The sequence below is a fragment of the Sciurus carolinensis genome, chromosome 5 (assembly GCF_902686445.1).
Source record: "Sciurus carolinensis chromosome 5, mSciCar1.2, whole genome shotgun sequence".
In the NCBI taxonomy this organism is placed as follows: Eukaryota; Metazoa; Chordata; class Mammalia; order Rodentia; family Sciuridae; genus Sciurus; species Sciurus carolinensis.
In genome coordinates, this window is record NC_062217.1 from 90,661,957 (window position 1) to 90,681,572 (window position 19,616).

Sequence of the window (19,616 nt, forward strand, 5' to 3'; positions counted from 1 at the left end):
CAACATAATGCCACAAGTGGAAAATTCGACATTTACCATGTGGCAAGTGGCAGTAAAATGCAGGTATAAAAAAAAGTCTAAATCTACCTTCAGGCTATGTGTTCAAAGTGTATGAAAGTGTAAGTGAATTTCATGTTTAGACTTGTATCCTACCCCCAATATACTCTTTATGTATATGCAAATATTTAAAGATCTTTTAAAAAACAAAGCATTTCAGGTCTCACACATTTCATATACAGGACACAACCTGTTGGATAAGTCTTGTGCAGCAGTTCTTGTGAGGTTTCTTGATAGTCAAACCTCCAAGTATGTCCCACAGAAGAGGTATTCATTGTTTATCTGAAACTCAGGTGTAATTGGGCATCCTGTGTGGTGTTTTCTGAGCCTGGTTGTCCTCACGTCCTCCTATCCTTACTCCCCACCCCCAGCAGCTGCCCACACCTGCAACCCTCATGTCCTATCCCTCATCCTATTCCCAGTGCTCTCAGATCACCCCAGATCTCCTGGTCTCAACCCTGTCCCTGATCTCTCCATGGGTACTAGCTGGATACTGGGCCCAAGCTGGCCCACCGTGACCAGCTTGTCTGCTCCCCACAGACGTGGCTGAGGAGGAAGGCTGCCCCCTATCCTGTTCAGGTAACAAGAGGCGGTCTGAATGTGAAGAGTGTGGTGGCCTGGGCTCTCCAACAGGCAGGTGCGAGTGGAGGCAGGGAGATGGCAAAGGTAGGTCCCGGGAACCTACAGGAGGGTGGTGCTAGTGGCTAGCAGGGGTGAGGGTAGCTGGAAAATACAGGGTCCTGCAGGCCCTACTGGCTCCTACAGTGATCCAACAACCTTATCCCTTATGTGACTTCACAATGCCAGGAGAGGAGAGGGTAGAAGGTCATGAGGGTCTTTGCCACCCTAGTACTAGAAATGCTCCAGGTTGGATTCACTCTAGGCTTGGGAAGGTCTGGGCCAACGTTTGGCTGTTCAAGGAATAGAATGGCTCTTCCAGGAGGTCTTAGCCTGGAGGACATGACACCAAGCAGGAGGGGCCATTGTCTGCCTCACTAAATGTGCCCATGACCACAAAGTTCCTGCTCATTGTGCCACCTAAGAGGGTTTGGCCTCATCTGGCCTCTCTGATGGAAGGCTATCAGCAGTCCTAGGATTGCCCAACCCCTCCAACCCTTAGAATCCTTACCCCTAGCATTCCTTGGGGATATTTCCACTGGTGGCTAAGATATATGTAGTATTTCTCTGCCTAGGCCTCAGTTCCCCTCTTCCTAGAAGGATGGAGTCAACTTAGGAGGCTCTGGAGGAATCTGACAAGGGTAGGACTCTTCCACATGGGGTGACATCCTACCGTGTTTCATGTCATAGGGATCACCAGGAACTTCTCCACCTGCTCCCCCAACACCAAGACCTGCCCTGATGGTCACTGTGATGCTTTGGAGAATCAGAATATCAACATCTGCCCCCAGGACTGCCTCCGTAAGCTGCCTGCTCATCCTGCGGTGGTGGAGTTTAATCATTGTGCATGGGGGTAGGGGGTAGCTAGCAGTGGAGAAGCTTGAATCTCCCCTGCACACAATCAGAGTAGCCACTTGATGTATTGGTTTGATACATCAAGCTGGGCTGTGGATGTAGCTCAGTGGTAGAGTGCCTGCTTAGCATGTATGAAGCCCTGGGTTCTTTCCCAGCACAGGAAAAAAAGTACTTTCACCAAGCATGATTCATCAAGCCAAGCCTCTTCCTGACATCTTGCTGGAACAAAACTTGATCTTTTTGACCCACAATATCACACTGACTGACTCATGGGGCTATAGCCCTCACATTCTGCTGGCTGCTTGGGGTCCCACTTTTCTTTTTGGATACCTAAGTACTACTTGTCTGCTTCTGAAAAGTAACCATATGTAGTGTTTTCTGGGGACTCAGCAAAGGCCCTGGGCAATCTGGGTTCCTCTCCTATCCCCCAAGTCCTGGGAATCATCTTGAGGACATTGTGTATGAGACCCCTGCCCAGCTGAGCAGGGCTTCTAAGATCACCACCATTGCTGGGTCTGACAACACCGATGCTTGCTGAAATCCAATGGGGGTAGGCTCTTGCCTCCTTGGGATGCAACCTTCACAATCTGGGGACTCAGGGTTGGCAGGCTACCCTCGGAGGCTGAATGGACTGTGTCTGTCCTCAGGGGGCAGCATTGTTGGGGGACATGAGCCAGGGGAGCGCCGGGGCATTAAAGCTGGATATGGCATCTGCAGCTGCTTCCTGGAGGAGAAGAAGTGCTTCTGTGAACCGGAGGACAGCCAGGGTGAGTAAGGGACAGAGGCCCCTGCTCCGAGCACCCACCCACAACTTCCCTGAACGTCAAGAAGGGTTCCCAGGTGCACTTCTGAGGTTCCAGAAAGGGAGGAGCTTACAGGGAGGCAAATGAAACCCTACAATTCTCCTCCATCCCTCTGAGCCACAGTTTCCCCATTGAGTCAGCCCTGGAGAAGGGTTGGGGACCCCTGAAAAGTTATTCTGGTCCTAAGTTTCCTAGTGAAAGATGGGACAGAAAAGCAGTTATTCCTCCAAATAATTTGTTACCTGAATAGACCATCCCTATGTAGGGTTCTTGCTGGGACCTGACTGACTGGGACCAACTCTCCTGGCCAAACCATCTAGTCACACCTTCAAAAGCTGCAGGTGTGGTAGGAGGTGCAGGCTGCACTGACCATGCTGGGGAAAACTTACATCCCTGAGCTCAGGGACACTTTCCTGGTATCTGAGTTATTATAGGAACCTAGGTCCTAAGCCTTAGATCCTTTTTTCCTCTCCTCTTGCCTTTTTTTTGAAAAACATTCCAAAGATATTTGAAACAGAGGAAAACCTGCCTTTGCTGTGTAACCTCATCAGGTTTCTCAGACTCTCTGTTTTCCAACCATGAGAGGGTAATAACATGTTACCCTCCTACCAGGGTAGGGAACACATACACAGCAGCACCTGCATTCAGTGTTTATCATTGGCCAGCTCACAGGACTAATCATGTCTTAATGACAGCAGCACCTGCCAGGCTGATGAAACTGGTCATTGTACCCCTGCTGCAGGCCCATTGTGTGATGAATTGTGCCGCACAGTGATTGCAGCAGCTGTCCTCTTCTCCTTCATCGTCTCAGTCCTGCTCTCTACCTTCTGCATCCACCGCTACCACAAGCATGCCCACAAACCACCCATTGCCTCTGCTGAGATGACCTTCTGTCGGCCCGCCCAGGCCTTCCCGGTCAGCTACTCCTCATCTGGTGCCCGCCGGCCCTCACTGGACTCCATGGAGAACCAAGTCTCTGTGGATGCCTTCAAGATCCCGGTGAGGGTCCCCAAGAGACCTGGGAGCAATGGGGAGGCTCAGAGGAGAGGGACACACAGGGTTTCCTGACTACTCAGTTGTATCGCACAACTTGGGGCTCAGCAGACAGTCTGCAGGTGTCCCCATGCATCCTTGCCCACGTACCTAGCATCATCACCAGGAGGTCCCCTGCCTGTCCTAAATTGCCCTCCAGTGAGGGAGATTGTCTGTGAGACAGGTAGAGGTAGCCCTGTGGGTGTAGTCTGATGGGTGCTGATTTAGACAGACTGGTATGTTGTCTGTGAGGGTCCCAGGGTGAACTGGGCCCCACCTGGCAGGGAAAGTAGGAACAGAAGCCCAAGGGAGAGGCCAAGTAGTAAAGTCCCCACAAGCCCTAAGGACTTCCTTCTTAGAGGCTAGAGCCCCTTGGGGTAGGAGTCAAGCACAGGAAGCCTGTGTTCTGCCATAATTTCTACTCATAATTTCCATAAATGGGAACTCTGGGGGAGCAACAGTCAGAGGTATGGGCCTGTGATAAAGTACTGTCCTATCCAGACCAGAAGTGGTGAAGGGCCAGGGCTCACTTAGAGTGCAGCCATAGGAGAGAATTTCTGCTGGCATGGAAGAAGCACTGAGGGTGGGGAGGAGCATGACAGCCAGAGCCCACAGGCATCAGTGCCCACTTACGCTGGAATCCCCCCACACCCCGGGTCCTGGCCAGGCCTCTCCTGGTCTTGCCATGCAGTCTCTGCCCTTTTTTTCCAGGTGGGTCTGCCCCTTCAGCATCCTGCTGGCAGGTATTCTAGGAGTTGGAAGCCAAGCTGGGTTTGGGGAGTAGCCCAGGAAAGTGCTCAGAGAGCCTTGAGTGTGTGAACAGAGTGAACCAAGAGTCTTGGGCAAGGAGTATTACAATGTATATACAACTATGCAAGAACCTCCCGGCAGGAACTCAGCACCCAGTGGCCACTAGGCCCAAGCAGGTCCCATTTCAGGCTTTGACATAGCTGGTGTCATTAGGAGGTACCACATTCCACAGGGTGGCTCTGCCTGGGGCCTCAGCCCTGGGACATGTTTGGGCAACACCCTGTCCTTGATCAGGGTCAGGGACACAGAGGCTCTTCCTAGATATGGTTCCTGCTGTCTCCCTGTGGACTTTACTAGTCTATGATTCCCATCTCCAACAGCATCTTGGCCCTTCAGTTGCACTCTCAGATGAGCCATCGGAATCCTCCACAAACTAAATCAGTGTGGGGTTAGGCTGCACAGGAAGGCTCTGCTGGCTGGGTACTGACTTTGTCTATGGGTTCTTGGGAAATATGAGGCACCACCAAGATGGCCCAGGAGCTCTGTGCTATTGAGAGGAAGCCATCTGCACTTGCCCTTGAAGATGCCAGAGAGGGAGACCCTAGTAGGTTCTTTTGAACCATCTCTGTGGTTGGGGGAACCTGGCAGAACCATCACAAGCAAAACCTTGAGACCCAGACCCAGCTTAAAGGAGACCTGGAGTGATACATGCCTGATGCCAGCAGAGAGGGAAAGAATTCCTGACAGGCTTCATCCCCAACACAGTTCAAGAACCTGGGCCACAGCTGGGTCTAGGAAGATGTCCAGAGCAATCATTAGTGGAACTTTGTTGGGAGGGCATAGAGGGTGGCATTCCAGCCAGAAATTAATTGGGAGTTTTGGTAAGCCCATGTGTGCAGGACGGGCCATGGGAGGAGCATCTGCTTCCACACTTCAGGGCAGAGATTTCCCAAGGGGCTCGGTGGCACCTTTTTGTTGTTGTTGGGACAACCACATTGGGAAGTTGCCTTGGATGTTTCCATTATAGCTTAGGGTTTCTGGGATAGCAGGTGGTCTGAGCCATGGGTGCCTATTTGGTCCTCTGGAAACCCCAGAGGGATCAGGGAAGAACAAGGCCTGAGCCGCAGTCAGCATGAGTACTCATGGGTGCCAAGCAGTCCCATGACTCACTTAAGAGACAGGGACTTGAGTCCTGAGTGCTCCAGGCATGTTCAGTAGACTGGAGCAGGGCAGGGCAGGCATTGAGTTCAGGCCTTCCCTTGAGGAACAGCCATGGAAGGGCTCTCAGGACCTGGCCATGGGCTTCTTTCCTCAGAAGAGGATACATCATTAGTTCTGGTTCCTGTGAAAACTAGTTCTGTGCACTTTGGTCCTTTTCTGTGGGAGACTCCTTGATTGCCTTTTCTTCTTCCTTTCCTGTTCCCTCATACTTTTCTCCCCTTTTCTTCTGTCCCCACCCGAAACCCCAATGTAGGAGGATCCAAAGTGGGAATTTCCTCGGAAGAACTTGGTTCTTGGAAAAACCCTGGGAGAAGGTGAATTTGGAAAAGTTGTCAAGGCAACAGCATTCCGTCTGAAGGGCAGAGCAGGGTACACCACTGTGGCCGTGAAAATGCTGAAAGGTACTCATCTAGGCACCTGCATGGGCTCATGCTGGAGCCACCAAGATGCGTGGGGCCCTACCCATTATTGTTCAGGAACAGCCATAGTCTGGGTATCCCCCATAGACACACAGCCAGTGGTCCTAGAGAAGCAGAGTAAGGACTTGTTCTTGGAAGGTGCTAAGGATGCTACATCTGCACTATTTTCCATGAAGCGCCTAGGGTTTAAAAAACTAACCCATTTATCCCATTATCCCATATGTGGAAAGCACCTATAAAAACTTATAGTATATAATATGTAATTACATAAAATAATATAATTGTTATAATAATTATAGTATCAACCAATATAATATGTGTAAGCTCTAGATTACAATTTCCATCCTATTTTAATGTACCTGTGTGCCAGTTTCATTGAAATATTTGCAGAATTGAAAACTTAGGACTTAATGGGTTAAAAAACCCCTTTTCTTTCAGCTAATGCTTGTCCCCATCCCAATCCATCCCATTCATTTCTCTCAGCCAAGTGTCTGCTAGAGTCCTGGTGAAGAGATCCTTTGTAAGGATTGGCCCCTAATCCCAGCAACCCCTGTGGACTTGCCCTACCTTGTGACCGGTCATGCCTTGAGTTTGATTCTCAATGTGCATGCCCACTTTCCTGAACAATACAGGTAGGACTCTGGACAGAGGCTATGGCTGCACTGGGTAGACCACATAGCACAGGGTGTTTCTGGATAGTTCCCTAGACCATCACACTAGATTCAACCCTAGGCCCTGCAAAGGGGCACAGTTAGACCCTTGGAGTCTTGGCACAGCCCAGCACAGTCCTGTCCCACCCACATCTGGTCCATGGAAAGGGGTTCCAAAACCCTATTTTCAGTTCTTCCTCTACTCCAGACAAGTGTGGAACATAGAAAGTGGTGTGACACATATTAGCCACATCTTCTGACTCCATCAGTCCCTCCACTCCCACGTGCCTGGTGGTAGCCTGAGCACAGCTCTGATCACCTCTGGGAATGTATGTGCTTAGCAGGCCTTTCTGTGAAGTCTAGTCATTTTTACAGTGTTCCAAGTACAGTTAGGCTGTCACAAGAAAGTGTGGCAAGCATTCAGAAGGCCCAGGCCAGATGTCCTGGTGTTCAACAAAAAGCCTAACCTGCCTTTACTCAGGTGTGTTCACATTGGTTTTCTGTGGCAACTAGCCCAGTGTGAGCTCCAAACACATGTGTGTGTTCAGGCACATCAGAAGTCCCAGAATGCCTATAGGGCTCTAGGCCCATGTCTCAGACAGAAGAATCCTAGCCTCAGAGTGTAGGGTCCTCACTTTTCTTCAGGGCCTGTCCCCACAAGCTGGTGTTTAGGGACATTGAAGAGTCTTCTTGCCTTCCACAAAGATTAAGGAAGGGGATTTTCTGCAGGTCTGTGACTATAAAGGACATGATACCACTTACACAACCCAGTCCTGACAAACTTTCTGCAGAAAGATCCAACTTACATGGAAGCTTGCTCCTTGAGTTCTTATTCCCTGGGGCACATGAAGTACTTATTGGTTGCAGGGAGCCTTGAGCAGCTTGGTGCTACTCTGAGGGAGATAATGGCCTATTCCCCACTCAGCATGGCCACACAAGGGGCTTCCAGAGGGACCCATGTGCAACCTGCTGTCTGTGCTACATTTCAGAGAATGCCTCTCCAAGTGAGCTGCGGGACCTGCTATCTGAGTTCAACCTCCTGAAGCAGGTCAACCACCCACATGTCATCAAGCTCTATGGGGCCTGCAGCCAGGATGGTAAGGCCAACCACCAGGGGTAATAGTCAACTGCTGGTCATGGGACAGGAGCTCCAGGTAGCTTCATTCTCCCTCTTCTCCGCTTTTTTGTCCTCTCCTCCCCTGTCCCATTTGCCCTACTTTGGAAGCTTGGGCTTCTGGCTCCATGTCCAGCCTGGTGCTTGTGTCTAGTTGTGTCCACTGGCTTAGCTGGCACTTCCTGTCAAAGGGGCTACCACCTGCAGCACTCCCTGGACCTGCTGGGGCTGCTCAGAGATCTCTGGTGTGACATCTCAGTTGTCAGCACCTGTTCTAGGCTGAGCATCCAGGGCCGAAACTCAGAATGGACAGTACATCCTGGCACCTACAGGGCACTAGGTGTGCCATGACCTCCTGGTAACCTCTAATAGTGGCCCTGTATAGCAGGAACATTAGTACCATCTCAGAGAAGGATACAGGATACCACCCCATCTGTTGATTTTCCAAGCCTACTGTGCTGCCCAGGGGTTCAAGTGGAGGTCATATGAAGAGGACAGGTAGCAATAGGTAAAGGGCAGTAGGCACCCTGCTAAGCATCATCACAGCTCAGGGATGGCCCTAGGACAGGATTTCAGCCCTGGGAGCTACTGAGGGCAGGTGGGAACAGGGAGATGGCCTGGGTGCAGAGCTGGACTGGACTAAGGCATAGTTATCAGACATGCACAGGCCTGCCTCCCCCAGTCCTCACTAGCTAGTATTTTGCAGGACCAAGGACTAAGAAAAGCATGAAGTCCTAGTAGCAGGGAAGGGTGTGTCCTAGGGCAGGGATGAGCACAGTGCCCGTCTGTCTCAGAAACTTGAAGTTCTCAGTATTTTGAAGGAAGCTGGTGCCCACACTAGCATCCTGAAGCCAAGGGAAAGTGAGTCAAGAGTGAATTGGGCCTTCTAGGTCCTCACAGTCCACAGAGCCCCAACTGCTCGCTGCCTAGGAAAGGACTGTGCCTGAGCCCCTTAGCTGATGCCTGTACTGCCAGAAGCCCAGAGCTGGTATGGCTTTACATGCCCAGGGATGCCTCTCTCTGCCCCCAGGGCCACTCCTTCTCATTGTGGAATATGCCAAGTATGGCTCCCTGCGGGGTTTCCTCCGAGACAGCCGCAAGGTGGGGCCTGGCTACATGGGCAGTGGAGGCAGCCGCAATTCCAGCTCTTTGGACCACCCAGATGAGCGGGCGCTGACCATGGGTGACCTCATCTCCTTTGCCTGGCAGATCTCAAGGGGCATGCAGTACCTGGCTGAGATGAAGGTGTGTGCCATCAACACTGCTGCTCCACCCCACCTACTCCAGCCCCTGCCCTCTACAGATTCTGACCTAAGAGTTCCTGATGTTTTCTTCCTCACAGCTTGTCCATCGGGACTTGGCAGCCAGAAACATCCTGGTTGCTGAGGGGCGGAAGATGAAGATTTCAGATTTTGGGCTGTCCCGAGATGTTTATGAAGAAGATTCTTATGTGAAGAGAAGCAAGGTACTTGCTTGTGCTCTCTGGGAACTCCTGGGGTTGGGGGTAGGGTCAGCTGCAGAGGGGGACATGTGGTAGTGCTGGGTGTCACAGAGTGGGGCAGTGCTCATAGAACATCTAGAAAAGATCAAATAGACTTTTAGATTACTGAACTTTTTCTAGACTTCAACCTCGAAATCCTTCCTCCAAATCGGAGTCCTCAGAGACTCCATTCAGGCTCTTACTGTGTCTGATCCTTCCCTTCCTGAGGTCCCTCGGGTGACCTCTAGCCTTTAATCATTGTCACTTTCCAAGGCTACCTAATTAATTCTGTAAAAAATACCAATTTTCCCCTCTCCACAGTTATCCCTCTTGATTCTATAGAATAAAAGGCTACCATTTCCCTTCTGTGTAACCTTATCTCTTTGCTCAAAGGGAGGTGAAATGAAATAAACAGAAGTTTGACGATAATTCTATATAGAAAGGAATGGAATGCTTCACAAGGAGGATCTCTCAAAAAGACCTGGGACCCCTGGTCTGCATGAGCTTGGAGGTACAGGAAGACCCTGGAGGATGGGGACCAGAGATGCATGGGAACTTCCTCCAAGCCTACAAAATATTTGGGACATCTGATTTCCCAGCATCATCCTGTCCCTTTGGCAGTTACCTTGACCCTCTTAGTTTTGTTTCTTACTCCTTAATCTTTCCAGTGACAGTCCTGGTGAAGTAAGATTCAAGGGTCCCATTGACTGGGCATTTAGAGAAAACTTCACTCAAAGAAAAAGAAAAAAAGAATGCAAAAATGCAACTCTGATTCAGTTTTACTCTAAAGCATCGGAAGCAGTTTGTGTTGCCACCCGTTGTGAGGATCATGTTTGCCTTCTGAGGTTTCCGTTGTGACAGCATATTTCAGAAGTGCCAAAGGGGAAGTGGAAGGGGCTGCTCCCTGCACCATGGAGGGTGTGACAGCCTTCTTGTTGACACATGGGTACTTCAGGGAGGCCTTGTGTCTTTGGTGGAGTGGAGATGGGCAAGGCATCACCCACAAGAGCCTCTGCAGCCATTTGAGAGCACAGGCTGCCAGGACTCTGCAGACAGTGTGTTGAGAACACAGTCATGCTTCATTAAGTACATAGGTCCTAAAGAATACTTTCAAGAAAAAGAAATTATACCAAATGTTTGGTTAAAATCCAAGGCATGCATTTTTTAAAAGCATAGGTTCTCAAGACTTATAGATGGTACATACCTTTAGTTCCAGCTACTTAGAAGGATCACTTGAGCCCACAAGTTCAAGACCAGAGTGGGCAATATAGCAAGAGTCCATCTCAAAAAGAAAAAAAGAGAAGAAAAAGACTTATCCATTGAAAAAGTATTCCTCAAGTTGCATTGTAAAAGATTGGTTTCCTGTCTTGGGAGAGGGGAGAGCCTCTTGTTCAGAGATGCCAAAAGGACCCTCAGAAGAGGGAATGTTCAGCCTCAAGAGATGTGAATAGATTTTTTCCATCAAGTCTTCTTCAGAAGAACCTTTAGAATTGGTTGCCACCAGAAATCCCCAAGATTGGGTTGGGATGTAGCTCAGTGGTTAAGCACTTGCCTAATATGTACAAGACCCGGGTTCCTTCCCCAGCAACAAGAAAAAAAGAAATCCCCAAGATGGGGTTAGTTTTCCAAGCATATGTGCCCTCAGAACATCGGGATGTATCTTGCATTTTGCCAGAGAATTCTTGGCCCACTGTTTGCCCCACCCAGGACTTCCCAGAGGTCTCACATCTCAACATAGGTTGCTTCCTTGGTTTTTTTCTCAGTAGAGATGTGGTTCATGACAGGTCACCCTGTGTGGCTGTTGGTAGCTGCCTGACTCCCGCCAGCATCTTGCAAAGCTCAAGAAGTTCAGGCTGGACCTCCAACTCCTTTGAGACTGTGCATTGCTGGTCCTATACTCAGGTCTTGGTACTCAGGACTCCCTCCAAGAGCTGTAACTCAAGGGACACAACTGACCTTCTCCACCCTTGGTTTCAAAGCTTCAGAGTAACATTAATGCCTTTCTTCCACCTCCTTTTTAGGGCCGGATTCCTGTCAAGTGGATGGCAATCGAGTCCCTTTTCGATCATATCTACACCACCCAAAGTGATGTGTAAGTGTGGATATTGCCATTCTTGGGTGGGGGTTACAGAGGCATGATGCCCATCTGTGCAACTTGGCCAGGGAACAAGGCTGGCTCTGCATACCTGTCTGCAATACCAGCCATCTACAATGACCCCTGAGCTGAGGGATCTTGACATATTCATTCAACAATTGGTTATGCCCATATAGCATTCTAAAAACTGATGGAGTGGAATCAGTTAGCCAAAAACCTGCCTCCCTCCCTTCACCTTCTCCATACCTCCCTCCTCATCTCTGGACAGACCTAGCTACACAGTTCCCCTCCTGTGGGTCCTTGGCAAGGTCAGTTGAGGCAGAACACCCTAAGCTGTTCTCCTACCCATAAGTGGATCTTGGGGAGCTTCCACTCAGACAGCTCCTCGTGTGCGTTTTGGGGCTGGTGTGTCTCAAACTGCTCAAAGGCGGGAGCCAAAATTTGTTCTTCCAGGTTGAACAAAACGTGGTTGATTCTAAAAACATAGCATGCTTGCTTCTAAAGTGTTCTTCAGTCCATAAACATGTAGATCTCCAATAACATGGCTGTGAAAATGCGATTCTTAAGCAGTTTTAAACAAGATTCCTGATTATATAAGTTGACAGTAGAAGAATTGGAAAATGCAAAGACAAATACAATAAGGAGATGAAAGTCACTTGGACTACACTACCTCAGTTACTCCTGCTGGTATCACAGGCTTGGCCATGCAGTGTCTTTGGTGGTGTGCACGTGTATACTTTTTTATAAGTGGGCTCATGTGGTGTATACAATTTGGTGATATTTTTATTTCCACTGCATAATAAGTTTTCTCTAACATTTTAATATTTTTCTATAACATTTTTTCCTCTAAGACTTTATGAAAATTTCCTGGCACGCAGAAATGGTGAAAGGAATATCCCTCTTGTAGCTGCTTCTATGGCAGTGGCTTGTGTGAGGATTTCAGCATCCCTGGGTGCCAAACTGGCAGTCCTTTCCCATGTCCATGCTGCATCCATCTGTGAAGCTAGACCCTGGCTGAAATCTATACACATTGGGCCATTCTTGGCACTGGGGGTTGATGGGGTCTGCAGCTGCTGGGGGGATGTATGTCTGGGTTCCAACAAGGATGCCCAGGGACCAGACAGAGACACTCACTGGTCCACTTGCTCACCACAGGTGGTCCTTCGGGATTCTACTGTGGGAGATTGTGACCCTGGGGGGAAACCCCTACCCTGGGATTCCTCCTGAGCGGCTGTTCAACCTTCTGAAGACAGGCCACCGGATGGAGAGGCCAGACAACTGCAGTGAAGAGATGTGAGCAGGGTTTGCTTTGCCTAGCTGCCCTCTAACACGAGCACACTAGGCTTTGGATGGGAGGGGACACAGTCACCATTCCTTCCCCACTCCTGAACAGCCCTGGGCCATCAACACTAGAAAATCTGGGTAGTGGGTAGTGACAGGACAGAAGTTAGAGAGCTTGGTTGTAGGTTAGATGCTGGGACCCCTGGCCCTGCTGGGAGCTAGTGGGCTTTCAGGAACTTGTAAGAATGAATAGGAGGAGGGTCCAGTATAGTGTGAGCTCAAGGCATCCTGCAAGGAGGGACATGTATTGGGCAGTGCCCAGGTGGAGGCCAGAGTCAGGCAGAGGCAGCCCTAGAGCATTAGAGCCATGATGCTTTGCACCAGTCCCAGGAATCCTGGTGGAAAACAGATGAAAAAAGGCCATCCAGTGGCAGAGATACATTGGTCCACTCCTGTCACAGTCTGTGCCCAACTTGGGGCAAGGCAAACTATGCCAGGGCAAGGAGGGATGCCCATGATGGCAGTCAGCCACCCAAACACACACCCATGTCATAGCCTCAGAGCCCTGTGGCTATGTGCAGGCTCCTGGGAAAGCAGAGAAGGTACAAGACAAAGATGTGATTGATTGCCAAAAGTTTTTGTTCCTTTCCACACCTAAAAGCCCTTAGTTGGTTTATTCTTCATAAGAGTTTTGAGGACTGGTGCTTCCTATTCAGCTACTATACTGGATGCAACATCTGGTTCACTATCAGTGTCTTTGTAATGAAAGACATGCTAGACCATGGGTGCCCCAAGCCCCTGAGTTCCCAGTGAGGCTCAGAGATAGCAACAATGCATAAACAGTGGCAGGGTTTAGGTGCATAGCTCCCTGGGACAGTGGTACCATGCTGGATGTGGTAGCCCTGTTGCATGGTCCTGGTGAGACCTGGCCTTGCTGGGTCATCGCTGCCTGTCTGCTCTTCCCCTCAGGTACCGTCTGATGCTGCAGTGCTGGAAGCAAGAACCAGACAAGAGGCCAGTGTTTGCTGACATCAGCAAAGACCTGGAGAAGATGATGGTCAAGAGCAGAGTGAGTCTCAGAGCCTCTTCCCTCAGGCAGTGGTGAAGGGGATTCCAGCCTCATCCCTAGAACACTGGATATAGGCTTTCTGAGTTCCTAGGGTGGGGTCATAGTAGGGCTGGCCAGAGAGAGAGGGTCATGCTGTGCATCAAGTGTAAGCAGCAGATTGAGCCTGCTCCTCAAGCCAGGCCCATTGAGCTCCTTCTCATCATGAAAAATACATGATTCTCGGTGTGACACTTAGGAAGAGCTCTCTACAGGCCAGCATATGAGGAGAATATTCCAAAACCAAAGGAGATCCTTTGCTGTAATGAAATATGAGAAAGTAGAATTGAAGCAGGCATCCTATATACATACACCCTGAGGTGTCTGGCTGGGGGTGGGCAGTAACTAGGGAATGGTGGGAACTGTGACACACAGGACCACTCCAGCCCTTCTAAAGACCCCTTGCTGTCACCATGTGTGGCCTACAGGAATAGGAGCCCTGGCTCTCAAGTCTTCTGAATTTTAAGAAGTTTATGTTAAAGGTGGGTACAGTAGTGCACACTGTAGACCTAGCTCCTTGGGACACTGAGTCAGGAGTATCACAAGTTTGAGACCAGCCTGGGAAACTTAGCAAGATCTTGTCTTAAGATAAAAAAGACCGTGGCTTCAATCCCCAGCACTGCACCAAAGGAAAAAGAAATTAAAAGGTTTATGTTATATTTACCAGTTTTGTTTTGTTTTTTTATTGTTAACAACTTATTTAAATTTCCAAAAGCCCAGTGTGGGCCAAAGGAAACTTGCCTGGGGGTCCAGCCTCAGCCTGCATGTCTTCAGTTTCTGTAATTAAATGAGAAAGTCACCAAACTTTAGGGCCAATGGTTATTGAATGACTGTTATGTACTATATTCTATCTTAGCTACAAATGAAAAAGACCAGCCCAGCACTGCCCTCACACAGCTTACACAGAAGTTTTATCTTCACACTGGCACATTTACTGAAAGTCATCTTCAAACTCAGACAGTAGGATGCACAATCTAGGCCTCCTATAACAAAACTTAACAACAGTCTTTACTTGGTGAAACCTCTGGTTTCTGTGAGTGTAGGATTGTCCTAAACAGAGGTAGTTGATGATACCAAGAGAGCTGGCCTTCCTAGAGCAGTGCTAAGAAACAGCTATGAAAATGCTGGAACTTTCTGGACATGTTTAAGTAGGACAGCATAGGTAACTGGGACACATTGTACTTGGAAGCTGAAGCCGATAGTAGCATCCTGTGCAAAACCAATATCAGTGACATATGTCAGATTTCTAAGCTGACATGGTATTCTAGATGGCAGAGGTTCTTGGAGGGAAACTGAAAAGCATCCAGCAAATTGAAGCTGCTTCTTGGCATGTGTTGCTTCAGCCTGAGTAATGTGGCCACAGTGAGTTCTCCCAGGGCCTGAGAGTTTGTAAATAGGCTGGTTTCCCCAACCTTCCACTCTGAGGCAGGCTGGGCATGACTGGATGTGGCAGACCACAGGCTATGTGGCACAGCCTGTGTGGGACTTCCCTTCAGGCTCTGGAGGTACAATGCTGAGGGAACACAGTTGTCTCCAGGAAGTGACTTTCCATGGAGAGAAAAGCAGAATAGATAACACCGAGGTCCAGGTAAGGTAGGACCTAGGGCTCAGTGCCTGCCTCCTGGGTGAGGGGCTTTCGTCTTGCAGAAGGGTTGAGTACAGAGGGGGATGCAGCCAATACCTCTGCCCTGGCATCTGGGGGACTGGATTTTTTCAGAAGTGACCCAGGGTGAAGGTGACAGGCCATTTCTCTCTTTCAGGACTACTTGGACCTTGCTGCATCCACCCCATCTGACTCATTGCTTTATGATGATGGCCTCTCAGAAGAGGAGACACCCCTGGTGGACTGTAATAATGCTCCCCTCTCTCGCACCCTCCCTTCCACATGGATTGAAAACAAACTCTATGGTAGAATTTCACATGCATTTACTAGATTCTAGCAACGTTGTTCCCTTCTGCACTATCTTTACTCTCTGTAATGCTTTTTAAGAGTGTTTCTGATCTGAATGAAACCAAAGACCACTCTGAACCTTTTTCTTTGTAAATGTCTGACTTTGCATCCAGTTTATATTCAGGCATTTTTGCAGCTGTGTCTTTCTAAAAGGATGTGAAAATAAGTGTCATTACCATACCGCCCAGCAACTTAATATGATAGAGAAGAAACACATCAGGGCAGAATTCTCAGGGGACATTGAGAAAATGATGAATATGTGATTTCCAGGGTGGGAAGCAAGACACAGTATTTCTGATTTAGTTACTTAGATAAATTTACCTGATCTGGGGGAAGATTTAATGTAGAAGTAAGCAACTGGCATCCCTGGCCTGCACTGAGAACACAGCCGAGGGATCCCCAGGCTCCTCCTGGGCTGGTGAGTGCCTCCAGGAGGCTTCTCAAGTCCCCACTCACAGCCATGTGTCCACTATCAAGGGCATTAAACAGCTGGAGCCAGGCAGGCCCTGGGCAGGCACACCCAGACTGCTGTTTTCACATCCTTCGCATCCCTCCTCCCCCATCACAACCGTTGTCACTTACAAAGCCAGTGCTAAACACTGGAGCCAATGCTTTTGAAAGAACGTAGTCTGTGGTGCTGTGGCCTTGCAATGGACAGTAAATATGGTTCTTGCCAAAACTCCTTCTATTGTCTTGGATTAAATACTTGAGATTTTTTCTGCTTCCTAACTTCATCATTGACCATTTTGAAATCTTGGAGTTTCAAGCATTTCTCAAGCTGAGATTGTTCTTCCTGCATGCTACCCAACTCACGGAGTCCTCACAGGCTTTGGGTCTGGCACTACATGCCATGTGTGCTGACAATGCTGTGGGGTGGCCTGTGTGCACCCTCCATGGGGAAACTCTTCTCCTCCATCATAGACTGGGACAACAGATGAAAAGGCCCCTTTGCATTAAAGAATGTTTTATGGAACGTTCCCACTGCAGTAAGCCATTTAATGCAGCAGTGTGCTGATGCTTTATGCTGCTTCAGGAAAGAGTTAAGCAGTTCAACAAATATACATCAGATTTGAAAGTCTGAAACTCATAAAAGTCAAAATTGATAGTGTCTATTAAATTACATTTATCGAGAGAGCACGTGATATTTCCCCTAAGTAGAACAGGGTTTTGGAAACCTGGAACTCAAAACCGTTACTGTAATTGGCACAGAAAGAACTGAGTTTGGTTTGAACATCAAAGGGAGTTTTGCCAAGGCCTTACTGTCTGCACATGAAGTTTGGGTTCTTCAGTGCAGAACAAATTATCTGTTTTCATTTTTAGGCATGTCAGACCCGAACTGGCCTGGAGAGAGTCCTGTACCACTCACGAGAGCCGATGGCACTAACACTGGGTTTCCAAGATATGCAAATGATAGTGTATATGCTAACTGGATGGTTTCACCCTCAGCGGCAAAATTAATGGACACGTTTGATAGTTAACATTTCTTTGCGAAAGGTAACGGACTCACAAGGGGAAGAAACATGCTGACAATGGAAAGTCCTCCGGCCCCTTCTTTGTGTACATCACACTGGCCAAGCCAAGGTCGGTTTCTAGGTGGCAGACTCGTTTTTAGTAGTTTATTGTAACTGATTTCCAAAGTGGTTTTACTTCCAATAGCTGGGAATTTTCCCTCCTAGCAGACATGTTCCCCTGAAAAAGTGTTCTGAGTCTTAGTGGTTAAATATTCCTTTCTCTTTAGCACCAGGCAGTGCCCCTGTTGGTCTGTGTCCATCAGTAACCACCACGCACTCTGTGTTCACATGTGTGGGTCTGCCACTCACTATCTTGTATAAGAAATTGTACCTGAACTGTTTGATTTTTCTGGTTGCCCAAACAATGCAACAAGGTTTAAACATGAAGCACACACACCAAAAAAGACAGTAAGAAAAAACTGGCCAAAATGACCTTTGTTCAGAATGAGAGGCAGGTGGAACCTGGTTAGTGATATCAAAGCTCCACCAGGGATGTAGGGGAAAGGGGGACCTCAGGATAGGCCTCGGCTCAACATTTGAAATCCTGAGAATGGTTTTTAAAAATCATGTAGCCTTTTTTTAGGAAGACATTTAGTTTTTATCATGATTAAAATGATTCTTAGATTTAGCACAATGGAAAGATTTGATGCCATCTTTGCTACGTACATGGTGGCTTGAGGGAACAGGGCTCACCAGACATATTCATCCCCATTGGGCTCACTGCATTGTCCTCATGTGTCTGTACTGAGCAACCACTATCCCTGGACCAGAACGAGATGAAGAAAGAGGGCGTTTGGAGTGGAGTATCCTCAGTCCCAGGATTGCTGACAGCAGAGGCCTCGTTCTGTGAATACCACCATCCTGCAATGCAACCCACCATCAAAAATCAGCACCTCATCTTCTGCATTAGGAGTAGGTGGGGCTTGAGCTCATTTAATTGATATCTTATCAGTTCACTCCTAAAGTTACAGTATGTTAGAAGTAGCATTGATAGAGACTAAGGACTTCTACACCTCTGTTACGATTCTGATGTGAAGACAATGTTTTGGCTCTTATAGAGCTCATGTGAAAAGGCACATGGATTGGCTCTTCCTGTGTTTGTCATTTAATGCTGCTATAACAAGACATTTTGGTTTCTTCAGTTCTGACATGAGTCATACATAAGCTTCTTGTCATTGTCCACCACTGGTTTGTGGTCACAGACACTCAGAACTCCCTCCAGGTTTGTGGGGGTGGCTCTTGGGAAGTCCCAGCAGCTCTTTTGGCTGTCCCAGCACTATCACTTCACAGGAAAGGGTCCCATTACCAAAACACTGCCTGGTCTTCAGACTTAAAGCACTGTGATAGGACTTTTAAATAGTCTTAGTAAATACTGTATTTTATAGGCATTTCACAAAAGCAGTAAAATTATGGCACTTTGTGGCCAACAAGGCTTAGATGAGTATGTGATAGAGCCTTATGGTATATGTGTGTACACATGTGTATGCACACATCCAGAGAGACTTGGAAAATACTTATTTGGACATGTAACATGGTTTTAATTTGGGCCATTTTTCAGATGCACTGTGAGAAGTTCTTCTACAAATATCTGTAGTTGTAAACTTTCAGTTTTCCGATGTGCTTAGTGATAGTTTTATTAAATGCAGAAATAAGGATAAACTCTCAAATTATTAAAAATGCCTACATAGTAAGTGTGAATTGTTACAGCAGGTTTGTTCTCATGGAATAAGAACTCTAGGTCCAAACGCTGACCCAGTAATGGGTAATTAATACTTGACTAATAACCAATTGTCTGTCTATTCCTGAGTTATAAAAGTACCCATACTTGTTAGTTCTATCAGACAGGATTTTCATATACATATTTACAGAAGTTACTAAGTATTAAGTATTACTGAGTATTAAGTAGTAATCTGTCAGCTATTAAAATTTGTAAAATCCATTTATGAAAGGTTATTAAACCATATCATGTTAACTTGCTTTTGTAATCAAGGTGACTAAGGAAATAATTTCAGTTGTGTAAATAAAATCATGTATCATAAGATGTGTGAATTTCTTTTCTCTTTTTAACTTCCTAGTTGGAAACATCAGATCTTTGATTCTGAAGTTTTCATACAGGTATTAAAATGTCACAAGAGAATGTATTATGGTAGCTACTGGGGAATGGATAGTGATCAAGGACCATGTCTCTTAGTGATGTTACTGGCCTCTCTTGCACAATATGCATATGGCCTGGCACATGGATTATAACTGCTAAAGCTCAGCTAACCACCATTCAAGGAATTCCTTCCTTCCAGTTACTTTCCCTAGAATAAAGAAGAAGCAAAGCTGAGTTTAGGAATTCAGATTCCCTAGAAATTCCTTGCAACTCATTTCTTGAAACTGGAGTTGAGTTGTATCAAAAAAAAAAAAGATCTATTACTGAGTATTAAGTAGCAATCTGTCAGTTATTAAAATTTACAAAATTTACATAGTCATGAATGAAGATCCATTAGAAAAGAAAAATTGCTGCCCTGAACCACTATGACGCTTAACACACTTACTGCTTCTGTTTATGTCTTCTTGATATGTGTTGGAATTCCATGAGAATCCTCCTCCAGTCCCTGGAGGCTGATCAGTTAAAAAACATGACTTCTTAGCAACAGAAGTCTGATCTGTGATCACACTGTGCATTGAA

General features: G+C 47.6%; 1 protein-coding gene across 3 annotated transcripts in view; it reads left to right on the forward strand.

The window, feature by feature from the left end:
• The window catches only part of Ret (ret proto-oncogene), a 53,822-nt gene extending 34,537 nt beyond the window's left edge, over positions 1 to 19,285 (forward strand). For 2 of the 3 annotated variants that reach the window (XM_047554209.1, XM_047554210.1), the window contains exons 8-20: positions 598 to 723; positions 1,366 to 1,476; positions 2,178 to 2,297; positions 3,076 to 3,332; positions 5,590 to 5,737; positions 7,395 to 7,502; positions 8,550 to 8,764; positions 8,862 to 8,984; positions 11,021 to 11,091; positions 12,250 to 12,387; positions 13,345 to 13,444; positions 15,241 to 15,388; positions 16,752 to 19,285. In XM_047554209.1, the coding sequence (XP_047410165.1) occupies positions 598 to 723; positions 1,366 to 1,476; positions 2,178 to 2,297; positions 3,076 to 3,332; positions 5,590 to 5,737; positions 7,395 to 7,502; positions 8,550 to 8,764; positions 8,862 to 8,984; positions 11,021 to 11,091; positions 12,250 to 12,387; positions 13,345 to 13,444; positions 15,241 to 15,388; positions 16,752 to 16,909 (1,823 nt within the window). In that variant the 3' untranslated portion in view covers positions 16,910 to 19,285. Of the gene's footprint in view, positions 1 to 597; positions 724 to 1,365; positions 1,477 to 2,177; positions 2,298 to 3,075; positions 3,333 to 5,589; positions 5,738 to 7,394; positions 7,503 to 8,549; positions 8,765 to 8,861; positions 8,985 to 11,020; positions 11,092 to 12,249; positions 12,388 to 13,344; positions 13,445 to 15,240 lie in introns of all 3 variants that reach the window. The other variant, XM_047554211.1, reaches the window with a different exon arrangement.
• The last annotated feature ends 331 nt before the right edge of the window (positions 19,286 to 19,616 follow it).